This window comes from Acomys russatus, chromosome 29 (genome assembly GCF_903995435.1).
Source record: "Acomys russatus chromosome 29, mAcoRus1.1, whole genome shotgun sequence".
Classification (NCBI taxonomy): Eukaryota; Metazoa; Chordata; class Mammalia; order Rodentia; family Muridae; genus Acomys; species Acomys russatus.
Window position 1 is genome coordinate 41,718,249 of NC_067165.1, and position 24,124 is coordinate 41,742,372.

The following is a 24,124-nucleotide window of genomic DNA, read 5'->3' on the forward strand; positions in this document are numbered from 1 at the left end:
CAAAGGCTGAGTTTGACTCTACCAAAATGTCTGTCTGTCATGTATAGGTCAGAGTCTGTTCTTTCCTTCCAGCATGTTGGTCCTGGGTACTGAACTCAGGTTGTCAGGGTTGATAGCAAGTACCTTTACTTGCAGAACCATCTTGCCACCCCACACTTTATATTTTATACATTTAGAGACATTAGTTTGGTCAGGCATGGTGACACATGCCTTTAATCCTGGCACTCTAGGAAATATTACAAGCATACCCAAATGGGCAACTATTACAAAAGTACTGGTCAAACAAAAGAAAATCAGTCTGGGAACTTGAGGAAAGATTATTAAAAATGAGCCGGGTGTGGTGATGCACGCCTTGGGAGGCAGAGGCAGGCAGATCGCTGTGAGTTCAAGGACAGCCTGGTCTACAAAGCGAGTCCAGGACAGCCAAGGCTGCATAGAGAGACCCTGTATCGAAAAACAAAACAAAACGAATATTAAAAATGCAGCATGTCTAGCCCAGAACTCCACAGCTGAGTGAGAGACACAGATTGTCATCTTACACATGGCTACAAACTGTGGTGGTCTTCAAGGTGTTTGCACTGTGCCTCTGGGTCTTGTTTGTGGCAGCAACTTGACAGCCTTTGGGAGTCCCTTTATTTTGGCCATGGAACCTACAGGAGCTTTAGTGTGAAAAGAACGCAGAGAAGACTGAGGCTCATTTGTTAGGGTTTCCATGCTGGCTAGTCAAACAGTCCACTGGTCTCTGACAGTCAGCGCCCCAACCATAGTGGAGCAAGATTTGTATTTACCTAGAGGCTAATGGGCTGAGATCACCTGCAGTTAGTGAGGTCCTCTGCCTCTTTGCTTAGTGAACACGAATGTGAACAGCTAAGCTCTGGAGGGTCAGCTTTTGCTGGCTCAACTAATTGTTAAATGTTTCGTTATTATAATTACACATCAATGCCCTCCCTGTTTTGTGCGGCTGAGAAAATTGCTGAAAGACTTGTTTAGTCTGTCACACACTCTCAGCTTTGAAAAGAGCTCTTTCTCAGAGCACACAGTTTTGCTTTGGAGTGGCATAGTGGTGTTTGAATTGGATAATGTAATTAAAAATGTAAAAAAAAAAAAAATGCAGGAATTTGGCTCTGCTCTCAGCAGACACTGGCTTGAATTTGGTACTGACCCGTGTGTTTGTGGTCCTTCCAGATACTGTCTTCTGTTTGTTCTGCCAGCTGAGAAAATTAGACTTTACAAAATTAAAAATATTCTCTTAATTTAAAACTGGTGTGGTGTATTTATTGTCTTAATTGAGTTTCTTTAAAATGTACATGGACAAGAGTAATTTTTTGAAGCATTTTTAAAGTTGTTATTATGCATACAGTGCTCTGCCTGCATGCACAGAAGAGGGCACCAGATCACATTATAGATGGTTGTGAGCCACCATGTGGTTGCTGGGTATTGAACCCAGGACCTCTGGAAGAGCAGACAGTGCCCTTTACTGCTGAGCCATCTCTCCAGCCCTTGAAGCATTTATATATTCCACAGTAAATACTTTTATTAATAAATTTTGCCTTGAAGATATCTAAATATCCTAAATGCTGGAAATATTAAAGAAAAAATTTAAATGTCTATTTCTGCTATTTACATTTTAGTATAAATTTTATAGTAAATTTTTAATAAATTAATTTTTTGTAGTGGATTGTTTTACTATCAAATAACCAATGAAGGTAAATTAATTACTTGACTCTTCTAAGCGAAAATTTCAACACATGACAATTAATAAATTCAACTGGGTATGGTGGTGCACACCTTTAATCCTAACACCCAGGCCAGCCTAATCTACAAAGTAAATCCAGGACAGCCAAGGCCACACAGAGAACGCCTGTCTCAAATAAATAAATAAATAAATAAATAAATAAATAAATAAATAAATAAATATTAGTAAATTCCTAAAGTCACTTTACCAAGTTTATTAAATTAATATAGTATCATTACATGTACATTAGAAACCTACTCTTTAAATCTTTCTTATTTCATAGTTTAAATTGTGCTTAATCTTATTAGCATAGTATAGGTTATATATTATAGGTCTTCTATAATTGTTCACTTAACCCTACTGTACAGTTAATTTTTTACTTAACTTGTTTAGGACTACCTTTTCAGTAAATCAGTGTGGTACCCGACAGAGAAGACAGAGTGCTTGAGATGCAGAGGGAAGGCTAGCAAGCCTGCACTTGTGCTTGCCCTGGCCTACTGCTGAGTGATGCTAACACTTCACAGGTGGGCACCAGTGCTGCTGTAGATTGTGCCAAAGAGACTGATTCATTAAAAAAAAAATAAGGCTGAGGGGTGTTGATCATGGCTTATCACAATAAAACTGAGTATGTAACACAAATTTAAGGTACATTGCTTTTTGTAATTTTCAATTTTTACATTAAGACTTAAAGAGGTGCTTTGTTGGTAATGCTGCAGGTACCTGCTAGTTCTCAGGAAGGCAGCCATTACTACATGGTATTCGGTTTCAGACTTTACAGACCATTTTTTCCAGTGTGCTGCGATTATAAAACACAAGTGCATTGTACAGTTTCCATGTTGACCATAGGGATGTCAGTAATACTGTGTGTAATTCTACATCTTCTCTTTTGTTTAGGGAAGGGACATGCCAAAAACATAAAAAGGATTATCCAATATTTTGTACTTTTACACAATCAGGAACAGTTTGCCTGCAAAATGGTAGTTTTAACATTCACTGTTCTATAGTTACACACACACACACACACACACACACACGCGCGCGCGCGCGCGCGCGCGCACGGTTTAGACATTTGCATTTGAGACTCATTCTGTCAGCTTAAGACTTGGAAATTATGCCTTAACCTTGCATGGAGATGTGTGCTTCCTCTTGTGACTACACAGTGGAGACCTGGGTTTTGGTCTGTTCTCTATACCGGTTCGAAGATAGTGCCTACAAACTAGAATGATTTTGAAGCTAGCAGCAGCTACCAAAAAAATGTTTGGTGACATGAAATACGTAATCTTTTAAAATTACTCTTAGCATCTGGGGTAGAACCAGAGCATTGTAGGACCAGTTTCTTTAGGAGTTTCTCTGTTATCTCTGGCTGTTGGGTTCTGAGATACTGATTATCTGATTGATATGTGAAGACGTGTGTTCTGGCTTTACCCAAAACTTTGTTGGCTGGACACATTTCACTTTTACGTCCTCTTCTTGAGCTCACCCCGATGGCTTTTCTCTGGCCTGAGCAGTGCTTACATTTGGTTGCATAGTTTGTGTTTCTTCTCTTGGTATATGCTTGTAATCTCTCAGTCCTGCTGATTACTCCCCAGGCTGCCTCCTTTGCCTGAACAAACAATACATTTTCAAGAGAGAAAATTGTAAAATTCAGAGAAGCAAAAGTTTAAATTTAGAGCCGGGCGTGGTGGCGCACGCCTTTAATCCCAGCACTCGGGAGGCAGAGGCAAGTGGATCGCAGTGAGTTCGAGGCCAGCCTGGTCTACAAAGTGAGTCCAGGATGGCCAAGGCAACACAGAGAAACCCTGTCTCGGAAAAAAAAAAAAGTTTAAATTTAAAGCCACTATTAACATTAGTTGTGTCATTTCCCATATTGCACACATGTAGAGGTGTGTGGCTGCAGTTTCCTAACATGCCTTTGTTTTTTAAAGAGTGTCTCACTCTGTAGCCTAGGCTGGTTTAATTCAATAAGCCACGACATACAGCTTGTTTTTGTTTTTTGTTTTTTTGAGACAAAGTTTATCTGTGTAACCTTGGCTATCCTGAACTCGTGTTGTAGTCCAGCCTGGCCTCAAACTCACAGTGATCCGCCTGCCTCTGCCTCCCATGTGCTGGGATTAAAGGCATGCACCACCATGTCCAGCTTTTTGTTTGTTTGTTTGGTTTTTGTTGTTGTTTGTTTGTTTTTATTTTTGGTGAAGATTTATTTATTATTTATATAGTATTCTGTCTGCATGCACAGCTGCAGGCCAAAAGAGGGCATTATATCACACTATAGATGGTTGTGAGCCACGATGTGGTTGCTACTCAGGACCTTTGGAAGAACAGCCAGTGCACTTAACCTCTGAGCTAACACGCACAGCTTGTACATGCTTCATCTGCTGTTAATGCTGGTGATAGTAACTTGGCATGTGGCTAAGCAAAGAGACTGAATAGATGGCATGGGATTGAAGTTGGGTAGGAGAAGAAGGTTCCTTTGTTTTCATTCATTCATTACATGTCTGATGACACTCAGTGCTTTAACTCTGATGACAGGCAATAAGCCATGGGACATTGGTACAAACCAGTGCTCTCATGTTGCATCATAGAGATGTACTCACTGTCACTTTAAAATTGTCCGTGTTCTTTAGGATGGGGTCATTGTAGAGACAGGGTTTCTCTGTGTAGCCGTGGCTGTCCTGAATCACTTTGTACAACAGGCTGGCCTCAAACTTAGAGAATCTGCCCGCCTCTGTCTTCCCAGTACTGAGGTTAGAGGTGCACATTACTGCTCCTGGCATGGGTGTTCTTAAGAGAATAATATTTAGTATAATTTCTTAGTGACTCAATTAAAAAGCATATGCGTTATTGTATTGTACAACAGTTTTACTGTGTTATGATAAGCAATTCAATATAGCACTTTAAAAAACATTTATTTGTTTGTTTGTTTGAGTCATGGTCTTATTCTGTAGTCCTGGCTGGCCTTAAGCTCATGATAACCCTCTTCCTTCACCCTGTGAGCCACTGTATTTGGTTTCCTTTTTATTAACGTTCTAATTTTAATATTCTTTTAATTTTAGAAGAGAGTAGTGCCTAAGTAGCTGGAGTATATTCAGCTTGAATTTTTTTTAATTAGTCTGATCACTTGTTAATGAAGGGGTGTCACTGTGTAACCCATGCTGTCTTGGGTAGACAGGTTAGCTTAAAATATATGATCGTCCTACACTAGCCTTCTGAGTGCTGGTGTTAAGATGTGTGCCAGCATCTGCCTGGGCTTTTACTTTAAATTGCTATAGTATTCCTAGAAATTTGCTGGATGAAAGGTACATCCATGAATTCCTATTGAAACAAATTCCTTCAGCAATGGGAAAAGACAGAGGAGGCTGACGGTTTAGGTTGACACCTGTGCTGGCCCTGCTTGTCAGCCCTCGTGCTGCTTGTGAGCTTTCGCGTAGGACGCCCTAGGAACTTGACTTAGCTGCAATCCTGTCAGGGAAGGAATTGCTGCCAGCTTTGTTCTTTCTGGTTTCATCTGCCTTTGGAGGCTGGTCCTGAGTCCTGGCAGAAGGTGATGAGTGGTTTGTGCTATCCAGTCACACTACTGGGATCCATGTTTGGTTGTTTTTATTTTTGTTTGCTTGTTTTTCGAGTCAGGGTTTCTATGTGTAGCCCTGGCTGTCCTAAAACTCTGTAGTCCAGGCTGGCTTCAGACTCTGCCACCCTGAGTACTGGGATCAAAAGTGCGTGCTGCCGCCACCCAGCCTTGATGTCATTCTGTAGCATACTTAGTTAGAAAAAGCAGCTTTGTGAGGGCATACCCAAAGGCTGAGCTCTCATTTTATGGCTAATTATAAAGGTGATAGTCCCACTGACACTGAAATCATGTACTCTAAGTCTACTCTGTTTGCAGTGGGCTTCCAGTTTAATCATTAGCCGTAATTTATGTAAAGTTCTAAGAACAATGAAGTCTGTCTCCCATCTCTAACCTGACCTACCCCCTTAGAGCAATTCTGTGTCCAGCCATAGTTACATGGTTAGTTTTGTTGTTTCTGTTTTTCTTTCTGAGCCAAGTACTATATACAGGTAGTTAAGAGTGGTTTAAAACCTAGCCATTTTTACATAACTGAACAGATGCTGAGTATCTTCAGCCGACTGTGGATTATTCTCAAGTATAAATATTCCACATAGACTATGACTTTCATTCTCCGTATCCTTGGGGTATAACATTCAGTGACTCAGCTCTGTAACATACACAATGCCCTCAGGCTAAATAAATAAGACAGCAGGGGCTCTTCTGTGCAATAATCTGCCATCCACCTGCCACTTTTATAATCCAAATTATCAGAAGTTTGAGTAAGGTCGAAGTAATGAAATATTTAAATGCTCTTGATTCCTTAAAGGAAATGGGAGGTTTCACTTACTGTTGAGCCACTAACAGCTCTTGTGTTATTATTACTATTTTGTTTTCTACCGGAAACTGTATTCAACACACTTCAATGAAGGCGCACAGCTGAGCCAATATGTCACTTAATGAGAGCTTTGCTTTTGCATGCTTCCTTTAGTAATCTGAACCTCAGAAAAGCCATGCTTTGAACATCTGTTGAGACAAAATAAATCAGAATTTATAGAAAAAAATTGAAAAGACTTCTCCATTTTACCCAAAGTGCTAAAAGCAAGAAATAGCCAAGTCTTACCAAGATTATGCTTCTACAGCAGTAAACCCTTGTGTTGTCTCACACCTGAGGAGTGCTATGAGTCTGAGGCTAACCTAAACTATCTAGTGAGTGCCCAGCCAGCCTGGCCTACAGAGAAAGAGAATCTGTCTCAGAAGAAAATATTAAGAGGCCATGCCAGCCCCAAAACCCTAGGACAGAGCGGCACATGTGTGAGCTCTGGGGACCTGCCCTCAGCTTCCCCCGGTGCGTCACAGCTGCTCTCCAGGAGGCTCCCATCTTCCCTCCCAGTGCCTTGGCTTCGGAGAACTCATGGCTACTTGGACTCTTGCTTTTCTATGAGTTTTACTGGAGTTTCACAGGTGGTTTAGAAAATTCTAATGCACTATTGAATCTTCCCAGGTCCATTTTCTCTTCCACATTGCTGTCTTTTCATGGGCTGATACCCACAAAGCTGGGGCAGCACCAGGAGGGGTGAATAGCCTGACTCTGTGGCTTCCTGTTGGATTAGTCCTTCCCACACTTCCTCTTTTGATAGGAAATGACTTAGCATCCCCAATGTTGGAACTTTTTATGATGGCACATTATGTTCTAACACGGATTATTCACATTCAGAGAGTCAGAGGACTAGAAGGACTGCTGCCAAGTGGTGCCTTCTGGACATGACCGGGATGCTGCACCAATGAACACACAGAGGCTGTGGATACCAGAACAGACCTGCACAAGATCAAGTCAGTCAGTCCATAGTGAGGCGCTACAGGCAGCCCGCAGGTCCTGGGGGAGGGTTGGCTGTCTTCAGAGATGAGCCACTGGTAGGTTGCTGATGCTCCAGCGGCCATCCAAAATAGACAAAGAGGACATGAATTTGAGAGGGGGATGTTTGTGTGAGGATCTGAGAAAGAGCTGTTAGGAATAGGGGTGACTATAATAAAGAACGCTGCTTGTGGGTCAAGATGGGAGTTACTCCCGGTGGAGGAATGCTACATCATTTACCAATTATTCATGTGCCCTTTATGAACTCAAAGATTACTCTAAATAAGACACATAATAAAAACATGAACATAATAAACCATTATAATATATAAAAAGAGACCTTAATTAAAAAGTAATCCCAACACTCACAAGGCAGAGGCAGGCAGATCTCTATGAGTTCGAAGCCACCCTGATCTACAAGTCCCGTCCAAGACAGTCAAAGGTAAACACAAAAACTGAATATAAGACATTAGTAACATCCGGGCAGTGGCGCACACCTTTAATCCCAGCACTTGGGAGGCAGAGGCAGACGGATCTCTTGAGTTCAGGACAGCCAGGACTATACAGAGAAACCCTGTTTTCAAAAAAACAGATGGAGTCGGGGGAGGGTGAGGGGCGGAGAGAGTGTAGCTATGAAGGTAGGCAAAATTCTTTTGTGTGTGTATACGTTTCTCCATTTTCTGGGGAGAAACTCATTGAAATAAAAAGTGGCTTGTTGGTAATAGGCTCTCCGCCGACTGTTCCAGCCTGAAGGGGAGAGGAAGCCGACTTGTAGACTTGGGTCCTGGAACTTAGCCAGTGTGTAGGGAGGACAGACACCTTTGGTGGGACCAGCAGCATGAGGAGGGGTCTAGCCGGGCAAATCTGATGGCGCAGCAGTAGGCTCTAGGCCAGCCCAGGAAGAATATCTGTGCTGTGCTTTTCCTTTCCTCCTACCCCCTCCTCCCTCCCTACCTCTCCCCCAGTGCCCACCCCCTACAGGGTTTCTCTGTGTAACAGAGCCCTGACTGACCTGGACTCACTGGGTAGACCAGGTTAGCCTCTAACCCACAGAGAATCAGCCTGCTGCCTTTGACTCTCTAGTGCTGGGATTAAAGGTGTGTGCCATCACATGGGGCTTTAGTTTTTAAAAATAAAAGTTTTCTCAAGCAGGTGGTGGCACATGCCTTTTTTAATCCCAGTGCTCTGTATTCAGAGCAGGTGGACCTCTGTGAGTTTGAGGCCAGCCTGTCTACAGAGCGAGTTCCAGGACAGCTAGGACTACACAGAAAACTCCCGTCTTGAAAAACCATGGGGGTGGGGGGTAGGGAATGGGGAACAGAGGGAGAGGGCGTCTCTCAACATAACACTGGCTGATGGGAATTCTTTAAGTAGACTAGGCTGACCTCAGTCTCACAGAGATCTGCCTGCTTCGGTCCCTTGGTGTGTGCCGTCATGCCTCTTTTGTGAACTACACTTGGTCATTCTGTGAGGTTGGTGGTTATAGTCTGGGCAGCAAGCCCTGGATGTTGATCTGACACATTTCTTTCACGCTCCTTCCGTTCTTTAAGTGTCTTGTGCACAGCTGTGAGGATGCTTCGTTAAGTGAAACACTAATCATTCAAGGAAGGCCACCTGTGGCATGGTGGCATCCATAAAGAAAACTGAAGTAAATTTTTGTAAATATGAAAGCAGTTCAGTTCATAATGCATCAATAAGCCAAATGTTTTGTGTGTCTAAATCTGTATGACATACTTAAGTATGCTTTCAATAAATTTCCTCTAATCCTGACATTAAGATTAACTGGGATGTATATGAATTATCTAATGGTAAGCAAAAGCTGGGCAGAAAAAGTTAACTTCTAATTCTATCTTGAAACCTATGTAATGATAGAGCATTGTTTGTCCATTCTAACAGCAAGACTTCTCTTTCTCTGCTCTTGATCTATAGTTAAGATTGTGGGATACAGGAGACATATTTAGAATATTATATTGATATTCTTTGTGTAAGGAAAAATTATGTAGGTGCTTAAAAGGTACAAAAGAGATGGAGAGGTGGTTCAGGTTCTGCTATTCCGCAGGACCCAGGTTCAAGTCCCAGCACCCACATGGCAGCTCACAATTCCAGCTCCAGGGGATCCAACACCCTCACTCAGAAACACTAGGCAAAAACATTAGTGTGCAATGAAATGAAAATAAATAAGTAATTTTTTTAAATATAAAAGAATAATTGGTGTTGGAAATTTTGTGTTTTGATGATTTTTTTTAACTATAGAGACTGCAGATTACAATTACCTGTCATTGATTCCATTGAATAGAAATACGTTCCATATGCTGTGCAGTCAGAAGCAGGCAGGAATGAATGTAAGTAGATGGAACTTAGGTTATGCCGACAGTCCATTAAACAGCGTCAGAAAATCCGCGAGGAAAATGGATTCACTATGATACTAGCTTATAATAAAATCATTTGCCAAATAGGAAGGCTGGCCCAGGCACTGTGAGTTTCCCCTGTGTATTTCTAGCAAGCACTAAGACATTGGTTTGAACCACTTCCTGCAAAGCTGAGGCTGCCCTGCCATTGTTTTCTGGAGAGGAACTAGCAGCCTTGTTTGGAATCTGCCCAGCAGGGTGTGACATTAGCAAACAAATTCTTTATTGTCAGCCCTGTAGAGATGACTGCTCTCTCAGGCCTACCTGTCATTGATTGTTTTCCCTGTGAACACTGGATTTAGTGCCACTGCATTGGCTTCGAAATGCACATTATTTTACTTGGTTTCACCTTTTTAATTTTGTGGGCGATGCTGGGGATGAATCCTGGAATCTGGCATGTTCTGCCACTGAGCTGTTACACAGAAACCCTCTGCAACCCCTCCATATTACTTTTTCTTCGTGTCTTGAGACAACACCACTGTGTACTACAGGGCGGTTCTAAAATTCCGATCCTCCTGTCTCAGCTTCCCACTTAGTGGGCTGTAGATGTGTGTCACTACTCTTGTCCCATGATCCACTTCAAATCCTTGAGTTAAAGATCTATCGTCATCTTGATTAGTAATCAAGCCTGTCATTTGGTGTCAGAATTTAACTTTTATTTGTATGTGGTGGTCGAGCGCTGATGCCAGAGGGCTGCTTGTGAGACTTGTTCTCCTTCCCTTCTGAGTTCTGGGCACTGAGCTCAGCTCACAGGCTCACAGCAAATGCTTCGCCTGCTGAGCCATCACCTCACTGGCCTGGTGGAACATGGCTTTCCCTTCAGTTTTTATTTTTGTGTGAACCATTGATAGAGTGTGCTGCGAGGTAGGAGCCTGGGCAGGAGGCGCCTCACATGCTGTGAATCTGCTTCCCTAGGTTACGTGAGCTAGCAAAGCTCTGGCCCCTTGAGGGATGCTGCAGATGGAACCCAGAGCACACCAATTTTTAAAATAAAATATTTTTAAAAAGATTTATTATGTATACAGTGTCAGAAGAGGGCATCAGATCTCATTATATATGGTTATGAGCCACATTGTGGTTGTTGGGACCTTTGGAAGAGCAGAGAGTGCTCTTAACCTCTTTAGCCATCTCTCCAGCCCCAAAATAAAATTTCTTTCTCAGATTACATGCTTTTTTTTTTTTTTTCTACAAAACAAGATATAAATTCTGAAGAATTAACTGGAGTTTGTACTTTGACGTGGCTAGAGTAATTTTCATAGAAAGGGTTCAATATAAGTTATAAGGATCATTTTCAAAATAATTTGTAGAGGTGAGAGCTTAAATTGCCCTTTGTTTGGGTAATACAAGTGTTAAGCCATGGTTAATATTTAGAATGTCATCATAGCATGCTTTCTGCTGCTGACAAGATAATGCTACTTTTTCTTGTTTTGCTCAGTTTTCAAACCTAGTTAGTATATGATTTGTGGGAAGGGAGTGTGCTGCAGCAGCTATCGCAAAACACTAGCAGCACTTCCTGAGGCCGGGATGATAACTGTCTAGGGCCAGCCTTTTACCATGCTATCAGGGAGGAAGGGGAGATGTTCATGTAACACATGTTACATGTGTTCACATGTAAATGTGTGCCAGAGGGCAACCTTGGTTGTCATCACTCAGGCATTGTCTGGTTTTTTGTTTTGTTTTGTTTTTTTGAGATAGGGTCTCTCACTTGCCTTTAAGTGAGCTAGATTGTCTAGGAACCACCTTCTAATGTTGGATTACAAGGGCACTTCACTGTGCCTGGGATTTATGGGGTTTTGTTTGTTTGTTTTGCTTTGTTTTGTTTTTCAAGACAGTATTTCTCTTTGTAGCCTTGGCTGTCCTGGACTCACTTTGTAGACCAGGCTGGCCTTGAACTCACAGCGATCCGCCTGCCTCTGCCTCCCTTAGCGTTGGGACTGCAGCCATGTGCCACCATGTCCAGCTACTGTGCCTGGGTTTTGTTTTTGTTTTTTTTTTTTTAAAGAATTATTTATTTATTGTGTATACAGTGTTCTGTCTGCTTGTACACCTGCAGGCCAGAAGAGGGCATCAGATCACATTGTAGATGGTTGTGAGCCACCATGTGTTTGCTGGGAATTGAACTCAGGACCTCTGGAAGAGCAGGCAGCACTCTTAACCACTGAGCCATCTCTTCAGCCCAGTGCCTGGGTTTTTACAAGGTGATCAAACCTGGTACTTGTGCTTGCAAGGCAAGAGCTTTACCAACTGAACAGTTTTCCCAGCCCAGACTTAGAGATTTGGCTACACTAGAAGACTTCCTGATAGCTAGAAAAGAGACATGTCTAAGTCCCTTTAGTTTGTTGTACTCTTTCTCATTCTTCTCCACCATGCTACTCGGTGTTTCAACAAAGGCGTATGTGAGCTTTTTAGCATTAGTTAGAACTCACACACATTTCAGTATACGGACTTAGTTATGATGAAGTTTGAGGACGATGGAGCAACTGATATATTCCTCTGGAGTGTTCTACCAAGTTTATCAAGATGATGCCATCAGAGTTGACAGAGTCAAATTTTTAAAAGCTAACAGGCTGAATGGAAGCTATTCTCTGTCCCTTTGAAGCTCTCCACTGTTTCAGCATATTATTAGTATCTTGTATCTAGCAGAAAGTTGAAAGCCAGCCTCCCTCCATTTGCCACTTTGTGAAGAAATGCTTCATTTTTCTTTTAGTGTTTGATTAAGGTCTCCTACATAACTCCTGCTTTCACGTCTTCCTCTATTAGTTCCTCATAGAAGACGCTCTGAGTGTCTGCTCTGCAGTGTGGATCACATTGTAGGAGTGAACAGTGTGTTGAGGGTGGTGTTGACCTTATTGAGGATGGTGATTGTAGAGATTGTTTGCTGCAGACCGGCAGTGTCCCAGTGCTTCTGGTGTAGACTGGGCATTGTAGTGTTGTTCCTAACAAGCCTATCTCCAGGTTCAGAGAGACACTGTCTTAGGTGAGTAAGGTAAAGAATGGTAGAGCTGGTGACAGTCAGACAGACAGACAGACAGACACAGACACACAAACACACACACCCTGGAATTGGCAAACATTTGTATCAGCTAGAAAGATACTTGTGGATTTAATTTGTGGTATTTTACCGACTCACTGTTACCTTGCTGAGTGGTACTGAGTGTCAGGGATAGAGGAATAGCGTGGAACAGAAATGAAAGAACAGAGAGAAGGCTGAGGGCCAGCTTCCCATGTCTACTGGTGGCTGCCCAGCTGTGTCTCTGAAAATCTCTTTGTGAGACAGGCTTTGTTCACAAGGAAAGGGGTTTCTATTTGAAATTCTATTAGAGTGGCACTGCCATTCTTTGCAAGGGGACGAAGAGAGTATTTCAAAGATTAATAGGAAACACATTGATGGAGGGATTTTTTTAAAAATGGGACAGAACTGTGGCTGAACATTGCCTGTGTATTGTAATCACAGCTTTAATGCTAGGGCTCACAGACCCGCTTCCTAAATTAGGGGGTAAAGCAAGTGTCCACTCTGCTTAGTGAGGAGACTGTCAGGAAAGACGCTGATAGGTGCTTTGTGTTTTACGATGACAGACTGCCTGACATGGCAGGCTATGATTTTTACCCTTGAGGAACTTGCTTCACTGTTCTATTTACATAAACCTGCTGATTTGCTGAGGGTTGAAAAGGCAGAGGCTTTTCTTTGCCTTAAGATTTGCCTTCCGGTTTGTCTGGCTTCCCCCTCAGCTCAGGGAGGGCTGTTTGCAGATGGCAACATTGAATCTTGGACACAAAGCTATGCTGAGGTTATGAGAAACAGCCAGAAATAGCCCTGTTCAGTATCATCTCCCAAGTCATGGGTTTTGATGCTCCTGTTTGCAGGCATTTGACGTGACACCATGTGACCCGCTTCTGTGCGGAGGCTCTGTATTAGAGTGTAAAGCCCAGCACATACACACCCTGCTCTCATTTCCAGACATCCTGCTAAGGAAAACATTACTTACCATGTGTTGCTCAGAATAATTGATAGTGATGGCTGTAGCCTCATTCTTTTTCTTTTTTCTGGGCAATTTCAGGCATGCTGATTTTAAGATTAAAACAGCGTATATTTGCCCCACAGCAACTGTTTTCTCAATCTGGTGAACTCCAGCTTTCCTGTGGGTGATTTTGAAAATATGCATTGTGTGCCTAATGGAATGCATTGTCTGCTCACCCCTTTAGAGTTGCTGCTTTCAAGGAAGGGCTTTTAACATTTTAAAACAAAAGGTGTTTGCAGTGCTTCTGTTGACTTTAGGCATTGTCTCTTTGAAGATCATCAATTCAGCTGACTAAAATGAGCCTTATAATCAGCTTTTAGAAAAACCATGACAATCTTGCCAAGTCCCTTTGACTTTAGATTACTGGGCACACATTCCAGCTTTGATTTTGACATTGTTCTTAACTTTGCCTTTTCAAATTAACTACCTTGGGGCTGGAAACGTAGCTTGGTGCTGGACTAGCATGTACAGAGCCCTAGGTTAGACCCCCAGCACTGGGAAAAAAAAAAAACAGAGAAAAACCTACAAATAAAAATGAAATATTTTTATTTTAGCTATAAACATTTATATAAATTGTTTTACTAAATAAGCTGCTTGATTAATGAGACCATAGAGAAAATACTTATATTGACTATTTGGCCTCAACTTTTTTTTTTTTTTTTGGTGGGTTAGTAATGGCAAGAAAAGAAAATTATTTTTTTCCTTGGATGTGAGACTTGAATTTCAAATTATTTTCTAAAGTTGGACCATCCTGTTTTGTAGGAAGAAAAATTTAACTCTTTAGTAATGTTTCGTACTTAATTTTTAAAAGGCATTAGTTGGGCTGGAGAGATGATTCAGTGGTTAAGAGCAGTAGTGTTCTTTCAGAGGACCTGAGTTCAATTTCTAATACTCAAATGGCAGCTCACAATGTATGTATGTAACTCCAGTTCCAGGGGATCCAACACACATGCAGGCAAAACACCAATGCATATAATAAAAATAAATATTTAAAGTGCATTTGCTAAATCTGGTATAGCTAGTACTCCTCCCATGATAAATTTGACACAGCTTGTTAAAAACTTAACTCATATGACTTACTCATGATTTATTATTTTTTATATCAAAAGAATCTGTTTTTTTTTTTTTTTTTTTTGGTTTTTCGAGGCAGGGTTTCTCTGTGTAGCCTTGGCCATCCTGGACTCACTTTGTAGACCAGGCTGGCCTCGAACTCACAGCGATCCACCTGCCTCTGCCTCCCGAGTGCTGGGATTAAAGGTGTGCGCCACCACGCCTGGCTAAAAGAATCTGTTTTGTCACTTAACTTTTTTTTTTTTTTTTAACAAAGCAGCAGCCTTAAAAAAAAGAGATTTATTTATTTATTATGGATACAGTGGCCTGCTTGCATGTACAGCTGCATGGCAGAAGAGGGCATCAGATCACATTATTGATAGCTGCTGGGAATTGAACTCAGGACCTCTGGAGAAGCAATCAGTGCTCTTAACCTCTAGCTATTTCTCCAGCCCCAACCCCGACCACCACCACCTTTTTTGTTTTGTTTTGAGTTTCTCTGTGTGGCCCTTGCTGTCCTGGATTCACTTTGTAGACAAGGCTGGCCTCGAACTCACAGAGATCACATGCCCCTCCTTCTCTGATCCTGGGATTACAGGCGTGCGCCATCACTCCCAGTGTCACTTAACTTTCATAGTGAACTTATCTCTCCTTTGATACATGTTTTAAAATGCTGAAATTTTTGACACAACATAGATTCTACAGATATCAGCCTTGTATATTGAAATCGTTTTGTAAATTCACAGCTTTAAATTGGTTTGGGTTGCTGTGTGGTAATTGTTTAAATAAAAAAAAAGATGGTTTAGCTGTGTGGTGGCTGCTCATGACTTTAATCCTAGCGTTCGGGAGACAGAGGCAGGTGGATCTCTATAAATTGAAGGCCAGGCTCATCTACAGAGTGAGTTCTAGGACAGCCAAGGCTATGCAGAGAAACGCTGTCTCAATAAAACAAAAAACAAACAAAGCTTGTATGTAGGAAAAGGCATTAATAAATAATTTTGGTAATTCCACAGGTGAGGTTTTAGGCTGTTCCCTCACATGGTAGCCTTTCTAGCAGGCAGCGTTCTTTAACCCTGTGTTTGTCAAGTCCACCAGGATAAGCAGTGGTAGCCCCTGCCCTTCACCTTCTAATGTCTCCTTTCTCCTAGCAGTCATACCTTGGTGTGTTTATAGATGACAGTTTTCAGAAAGAACAATTACCTTAAAGTTATCTATAATTTAATAATATCCATAGGAAAGGTTTTTATTATTAAAAAGCACTGGCTTTGTCCTTGGTATGTCTATATATCCATTTACCTAGCTATTTGTGGACCTTTTCTTTGGTTCTTTAATGGTAAATGCCATTAAACAAACAAACAAACCTCTCTTCTTTTCTTTTAAAGACTGTGTGTATATTGAGAGTCGGCGGCCAAACACTCCTTATTTCATCTGCAGCATCCAAGACTTCAAACTGGTAAGCATTTCTCATGCTCTGCCTCTACGTTTCTCTTTCCCCCAACCCACCCCCAGCTCCACAGGCTGGCACTTGTGATTGCTTCTGCGGTGCTCCTGGTGTGGTAACCAGGATGGGTCAGTGCAGCCTGCCTCCAGGCTGTGCACGGAAATAAAGCAGCTGATGACATCAGCTTGATTTGTCCGTTGTGCTAATGCTTTTGTGTTGTAAGCACTGTTTCTGAAGTTTATTCCTTTATTAGCTGTTTAGACAGTGCTGAAATGGCCAAGCAGCTCAGTGATTGACGAGTAGGAAAGGCAGCCCAGAGGCGAGTTTGGGCAGACCTGTACTTTTGCTGTGCTGAGGGTGTGGGCTATATGCCTTGACCTGGTTTAGGGTTTCCCAGGAACAGAAGTTGGGAGAAAGGGATTTTGGCCTCAGAGTAGGGCTGTCTTGTCTTGATAGTGCTCCTGACAGGATCTTTCGTTCTAGACAGTGGTTCCCACACTTTGGGCTCAGAATAAATCTCTGAGTGTTTGTAAAACAAACACACTCAAGCCATGTATGTTGATGCACACATATAACCCAGTGCTGAGAGATAGATGCAGGCAGATGGGTCTCTAGGAGCTCCAGGGTAGCCATTGCTGCACAGAGAGACCCTGCCTTCCACCCCCCCCCCCCAGTAGTGTGTACACACACACACACACACACACACACACACACACACACACACACCCTCACCCTCCTATGAGCACCTGCTTTTCAAGCATTAACATTCCTTTTCAAAGACTTCCCTTATTTACGAGCAACACAGTTAAATATTACTGTTTATTAATATCTTTTCTCACCCAGCTGATGTGTAAAATACCGTTGAAGCAGTATTATTGTGAATCCTTGGAATGTTTTGTTTTTAGACTGGGATCCATTTATTAATGGCTGTGACCCACAGCTATACATTTAGTTCAGAGCAATCGTAATTCTGAAACTTTGCAGAGAATGTATTGTGTTTGTGTCTGTGGATGCCCTCCTTTCCCAAGTACTTAATTCTTGAGAGTGTTTGTTCTGCACACATGTTTGTGATAATTCAGTTCAAAGAATTAATACAGTAAAGTTGGCCAATTCTGCATTTACTTGTAAGATACATTTCTTCTTAGTAGGCTGCTTTAAGCTCTGGCTGTTGTGCAAAGCAACCTTGCAGCTTTCTCTTATAAATCAAATGTTTTCTATTTAGTTGTCTTATCAATATAAATTCTTACCATTTTTGGAGATGTTTGTTCTTTATTATATCTTTCTTTACAAAGATTTTTTTTACAGATACTGCCTGATACCTGAAACTTTGGGAGGTGGCCTTGTTTCCAGAAGAGTTTTCTTTTGGTAGCGGCTGCAGTTGCTGCTCTTTCTATGTTTATTATCTGTTTATTTGATAAAACAAGTACTAGTGTACCATAGAGAATATATAGCTATGAAATAAAATTATAAAGATTTTTCTCTTAGATTCCCATCAGATTCTGAGCTCTCGTGTGTGTGTGTGTGTGTGTGTGTGTGTGTGTGTGTGTGTGTGTGTGAGTGCGTGTGTGTGTGTGCGCGCGTGTGCTTTCGTGTTTTAACAGCATCTCTTATGAAAATGCTGATCACCGTGTGATAGTGGCTGTTGTGGGCAAAGTTTCCCGCTGAGGTATTGTAATTGCTTAGGGTGTTAACAGCAATAAAAACTGAAGCTTATGCTGTCAGTATTAAAACATTAAAGCTATCTGCAAAAACAAGTGGGAGATATGGTGCAGCATGTTTGGGTACCTTTTAAAACCACATAGTCTTTTTGGGTTTCTCTTTGAGATTCTGTATTCTTTGTCATGTAAGAATATTAGAGATGATGAAATATTTGCTCCTGGGAGAAATATGGCTTTTCCTCATTTTCGTCTTTCCTCAGTTCTGTATACTTCTAATGAAAAGGTAGGGAAAGGGGAGAACAACCAGGATGTCTTCCTCCGGTTTGCCCAGGCTATCGGGGAGAGAGGCGGGCAGTGGGATATGCTTTGTTTCTTAGAAAGGTTGTAAAAAGAAGAGAGGAGTTATTTTGTCCAAGAAAATAACGTGGAAAAACAGAACAATTTAAAAAAAGAGAGACTTTAAAAAATAATTAGCTTTGAGGTAGTGCATGGCGGGCTGCTTTATCCTTTGGTTTGGGGTTATACGAAGGAATATGCTCCCTTGTTTACATAAGCATAGCAGTCCCTGTGTTGTGATAGGGTTTGGAGTATAAATTAGGTGTGTCCTGAGACACATGGCCTTTTGGTCATCTTGTCTGTGAGGATAAGCTCCATGGGTTTTGCTTTTAATGAGTGTTACATTAGAACACATAAGGCTCTGCCATCCACGCAGCCAGGTAAATTTTAGCCCACACTTTCGCAGGGCTAGGTTGGGGCTGTGCAAGTACAGAGCCTTTTTAACTGAGCCAAGTTTTTACAGGTTAATGGTTTCTCCTCCCTCCTCTCCATTCTTTTTGGTTTGAGATCAAACACAGGTTTATTAAAGTGAGAACTCCCAAGAGTGAAGGAAGGAGGTTAGAGAACAGCACTCCAAAGGTAGCATTTTTTTGTTTTGTTGTTTTTCAGGACAGGGTTTCTCTGTGTGGCCTGTCCTGGACTCAATTTGTAGACCAGGCTGTCCTGGAACTTAGAGTAGTCCATTTACCTCTGCCTCCTGAGCACTGGGCTCAAAGGTAACATTTTCAAGGAAGTAAATTATTATATGTTCTTTTGGGAAACATTGATTCTTTTGCGTTGTTTTGATATAATTAAGTAATTTAAGCCAAGAAAACTAATTTTCTTTAAATATGTTGATTAGAGTTATTCATGGAGCTTAAGCCAGCAAAAGAGGTGACATGGACAGTGTGTGAGTAGCAGAGGCAGGAGGAAAGATGATTGATGAAGTAAGATGCTTTCTGCCATGGTTTTCAGAACCAGCCTCAAATAATGATGTCATTCTTTGAAGTGGTGGTGCAGTGCTGGCAACAATGCGCTGGCTCGCAGGCTATGGTCTTCGTTGGCATGACCTGAAAACATGAGTTTCTTGCTCTAAGAATTTGGAATTGAGGGAAACTGAGGCACTGTGGCAGTCAGCCAAGGGGTAGAGGTGAAAGGATCAATCCAGAATTGGCTTTATGATAGTAAGGTTTGAGCAAGCTCAGGCAAGCCAGCCTGCTTGAGCAGGTGAGAAAGCAGAAGACCTACAGAGTGCTAGTGCAGCCACCTTCTCCCTCCCCCCTCCCCACTGGAGTCGTCTTCTGCTATCTTGGAAATGGTTAGTCCACCTGAGCTAGATAAAAAGAACCTGGAATAACATCTTCAACTCTTTCTTCTGTTGCCCTTTCAGAGGATTCCACGGTCTCTATGTGTGACCTAGTTTGCTTTGATGGTTTTACTTTTGATTATTAAGGTGTATTTTACCCCAGAATGCAGTTAGGAGTGGTCATGATTAGTCATCTCACTGGTATTTATTGGAAACCTGTTCCGTGTTCTTGTTGAACCCAACAGAGGGCACTGAAGTACAAAATACTGTTCTTCCCACAGCAACCTTAGGTGCTAACTGGGGAATTTGTGGCATTATTAGTCATCACCCATTTCTGGAGAAAACTGGATAGGATTGAGAGGGAGGAAGAAAAGTTTTTGTTTGTTTGTTTTGGTTTTGGTTTTTTGTTCTGCAGTAAAAATACTGACATTCTATAATCTCAAGTCTTAAGCATAAATTAAACAATTTTCTACCTAGAAATAACCATGAATTCTGAAAAAGTTAACACTGCATTGTTGAGATTAGTTTTGATTCCTCAAAGAATACCGAGGACTTTTTGTTGCACTGACTACTAGTTGGTTTGTTTATTCCTAGTGTAGTGCCCAGAGACTCTATTATTGTTCTGATGGGAATGCTGTGTGAAGTCTTGATTGCCATCATCCATACTTGAGAACGAAGTATGGTTTGGTTTCCCAAGGTTGAGTAATTATAGGTTTATTTTTTCCAAATGAGTTCTAGGAAAGATATGTAATTATTACAAATAATACTTTAGGTAAACGCCATTGGTTCATTCTACTAAACTAGGAAACTTATCCTTGAGATTAAACTTTGTCTAAATATGCCTTAACATCATTAACAGTATGACAGAGCTTCCAGTGTTCTGTTAGTTGAGTGGACTGAACTGTGGATGGAGGAGTGTTGTGTTGCATTCTTTATTCGCTAGACAGCATCCAGTCTCATAGCTGATTGTGACTATGGAATAACCAAGGACTCAGAGCAGCTAGCTACCCTAGATCATTTCACACCCCTCTGCATTTCATTGTTAGTGTGAGCAATTTGGGGGTTAGGGATGGTAGAAATTTCTCTTTGAGCTTCTAGTTTGTACCCAAAACCACTCCAAAAATTTATTACCGCCATTGCTTTTTATTCTTGTGTTCTCTGACAGACCAGCAGAAGCGGGCTACAGAAGAAGTTTCTTCAGCTAAGATTCTATATATCAGTGAATTACCAGATTTATGTGCTGTTCACAGCTGTTTGATTCTTACTTGGCTGTTGTGATTGTGGCATAGAACATGCAATGCATGGGCATCTATCTGGGAAATGGCTCCTCGTATTAGTAGTGTGCCAGTGTCATGGTGGAGCCTGTTTTCCAGGGGGATGGGATGGGACCAGACATCTCCATCGACTCCAGCTTGTGTAATTCCAAGTTTTGGGTATGTTAGTCTGGGGCTGAGATGCAGGTTGATAGACTGCCTCGGTTGATAGCTTGAATTTTGACTTGAAGTTGTCTGGTCCCCATCTATCTCTATTACATTTGTTGCTGGTTTTGATGATCTTAGGCACGTGAACCCATGAAGTTGGGATATGCTGGTGTAACTTGCTTGAGACTTTGCAAGTAGGACATTTGTAGATGGAAAACCAAGCATCCAAACTATCGAGGACAGGGCCTGCCTTCTCAAATGTTGGTGTTTCTGACTGGACTTTTTATGTTGTGATTTATTTTTCTTATTTGTTTAAAAATTGATGTCTGTATAAGCTGTACAGTATAGGCTAGTTTCTAAGGCAAGAAATGGTGCGTATTAATTGACTTGCTGCCAAAGTCTTCTATTCAGGTCTTTTCCTTTTTAGGCCACCTGTACTGTTTATTTGTTTTGTAAAGGTCCTTGGGAACTGGGTTTGTGATTACATACTTCTGCCAAGGTGTACAGGGATGAAAGGTCTTAGCACGTGTAGTTTGTATTTAAGAGATGTAAGCCAGAACGAAATTCTCTTGTTGGGAGTCAGATGAACCTAGTCAGGTGGGCTTGTTGTTAGTGGCCACACCTCACACCTCTTTAGTTACAGAGATCTTAGATTTTTTGGGGGGCGGTAGCAGGGTGGTGGTGGTGGTTTTACCACATTCCTGTTGTATCATGTGAATATCAACTTAGAAATGGGCAGAGAAGTATTTACCTAAGTAGACATCAAAACAAGGCTCTGGGAATGTATAATCTTGGAGCTTATGCCCCATTTCTTCATTTCTTAGAGGTCTGTTTTTACTGTCTACAGTGGGCAGGATAGGCTACTTGGAACTAAAGTTTTAATGGTGTTTAATTACTGGGAAGCTAGGTAATTCATTTTGTTAATTTAATTGGATTTTAGGATTCACAAGAAGTAATTGAAGTTTTGTTTAATTGTATGTGTTTCCTTAAAATATTTACCTCTAAGTATAATTTACTGAACATGTTATATATGTCAACATTTTCATTGTGGAAAATCACATATTCTACTTTTTTCAAGGAACTTACAAAGTTTGAGGCAATGACGTTTGTAGAGGTCCACTGTGCAAGAACATTGCTTGTTAAACTTGGTTCCTTATAACTGGAAACGTACAATTTCTATGTAAATATGGATCTTTGTATTAACAATCAATTCAGTAGTGTCAGAAAAAAATACTGAGAAAATTAGGAAGCTCAGATATCATCAGTGGTTTCTGATTTCTATGAATAATAATTTGTCTTGAAAAGATTGGTTTTTCTTAAATGCTTAAAATGTAATAATTACCTGAACTATTTATATATTTAAAGTAAATAATGCCAATATGTTGAGAAATGCTTTGCTAAGTTTTTAAAAATCAAAACTATATTTGAATGGAGGAAGATTTGAAACTTGAATTTTAATTCTAGTTAATTGAATTCCTAACAGAAGAGATTCCACTAGATAATGAGTTTTGTTTGTTTGCTTATTGTCAAAAAGTACTGACAATACTGTATATGGAGCACACAGTTATATTTCTATCCTACCTAGAGCTTACTGTGTTCTGGGGGCCACGGAGTTGTCGTTCCTAACGCCCGCTGTGGAGGTGGAGCCAGAGACTCCATAGAGAATGGGCTCAGGGGGAATGACAGGCAGCAAGACTCTAATAATAATGTTAAAGTCTAAGTGTTTGCTTGTTTAATTCTTAAATAGCTGTAATAACAGGTTCTTACAAGTATTTGAATTTTGTGGCTTTATTTTATTTATTTATTTATTTTTAAATTCACTTAGCACCACATGAAATTGGAGTAGTTGTGCTTTTATGTGCTATGGGTCCTTGAATATTTGAAGGATGCAGCTTGGGGCTTTTGTCTGAGGTGTCTCTTGTGCTTAAGGGACAGTGCTGGCTTTCAGAAGTTGCTCTTCATCCTTCTCTGCTGGTTGTATTCTTTTCAGGGTTTCTATTTTTAAAAAAGACTTGTAGTACATGCTAAGCTGACTCCCTCCCCCCCCCCCCAAAAAAAAAAAAAAAAAAAAAAGAAATAATGCCTTTCTTGAACCTGATAGTGTTTGCCTGTTAATTATTCTTACTTTTGGGACATTTTGAAGAAACTAAAACTCAGTTCAATACAATTCAATATTCCCCCCTTTCCTGTTTTAAGCTGTTGTCTATATATCTTGCCTTCAGCTTTACAAAATGAGACAAGAACTTCCAGGAGGTGGCAGGGCTTCTTCTGGTGGGCGTTTCGTCCTATTGAATGCACACCTTATGCTTCCAGCATCTCATCATAGAAACTCTTCTGAAAGCTCAGTCTGTCTGTCTGCTCACGGCTCTCTCCTGTTTATCTGACAACTCGGAATGTTTCTTTTATGATGAGCAAAGCATGCCGCTGTTACTGTGCTTTGGTGCTGTGTTTGTTACATCTTAATTTGGTTATTTTGAGGGGCACACACCATACTCTGAAGATGGACCCAGGTTAAAATACAGAGCCAGAAGGGTCGTACAGGTGCTGATACTGAAATAAAGAAGCAGCTTTGACTAAGGTGGGAAGGTTAACTCCATGGGGGAACGAAGCTTTGGTGATGTCAGTGACTCTCTGCTCTTTAAGGATCCTTGCAGACACCTGTGTGTGTGCTGAGTGCCCCTAGTAACCAAGAAGGAGGTGTTGGGCACCTTAACTTAAAACTGTTTTCTCTTTTAGGTTCACAACTCCCAGGCCTGTTGCAGATCTCCAGCTCCTGCTTTGTGTGACCCCCCAGCATGCTCTCTGCCGGTGGCATCACAGCCACCACAGCACCTTTCTGAAGCCGGGAGAGGGCCTGTAGGGGTAAGGAGAATCCCGTTTTTAAAAGCTATCAGTATTTTATATCCCATAGGGTATAAAATAGGATATCACCTCCCTTCCCAGAGCCCCTTTAAAAATGTGCTGTATGATATGTGTTTTTAAAAGAGCAATAAGTACATGCACAGAGGAAGCACAATACGGGACTTGCCTTACCCCTCTAGGACAGTTCCAGAAGTTAGTGGGGTTTGCTGGAGGGTATCTTGGCACCAGCAGAGAGCATGCTGGGCTGCTGCAAGGAGCAAGAGCTGGCAATCAGCAGCGAGTATGGATGTTGGCAACTGAGATGGGGGAAAGGGGGTAAGTTTAAGTCCAAGTGTGGAACAATGTGCATTTCCCAAGACTCCGGGCCCACAAGTCTAAACTGTTTTGGCTGCTGCCCTCTTCAGGGGACACAACCTGTAGTACTAGTCAAGCCTTTCAGTGGGCTGTGCCCTGATAATCCCTGTAACTGATGAGAAGATTCAAGACGTAGCAGGATGCAGTGGTTTGCTG

At 41.4% G+C, this 24,124-nt stretch overlaps 1 protein-coding gene across 3 annotated transcripts in view; it reads left to right on the forward strand.

Moving 5' to 3' along the window:
• Positions 1–24,124, forward strand: part of Rere (arginine-glutamic acid dipeptide repeats) — a 329,541-nt gene that overhangs the window by 133,560 nt on the left and 171,857 nt on the right. The window contains exons 3-4 of one of the 3 annotated variants that reach the window (XM_051171194.1): positions 15,994–16,064; positions 23,489–23,614. In XM_051171194.1, coding sequence (XP_051027151.1) covers positions 15,994–16,064; positions 23,489–23,614 — 197 coding nt within the window. Of the gene's footprint in view, positions 1–15,993; positions 16,065–23,487; positions 23,615–24,124 lie in introns of those variants that run through there. The other 2 variants (XM_051171190.1, XM_051171189.1) reach the window with 2 other exon arrangements.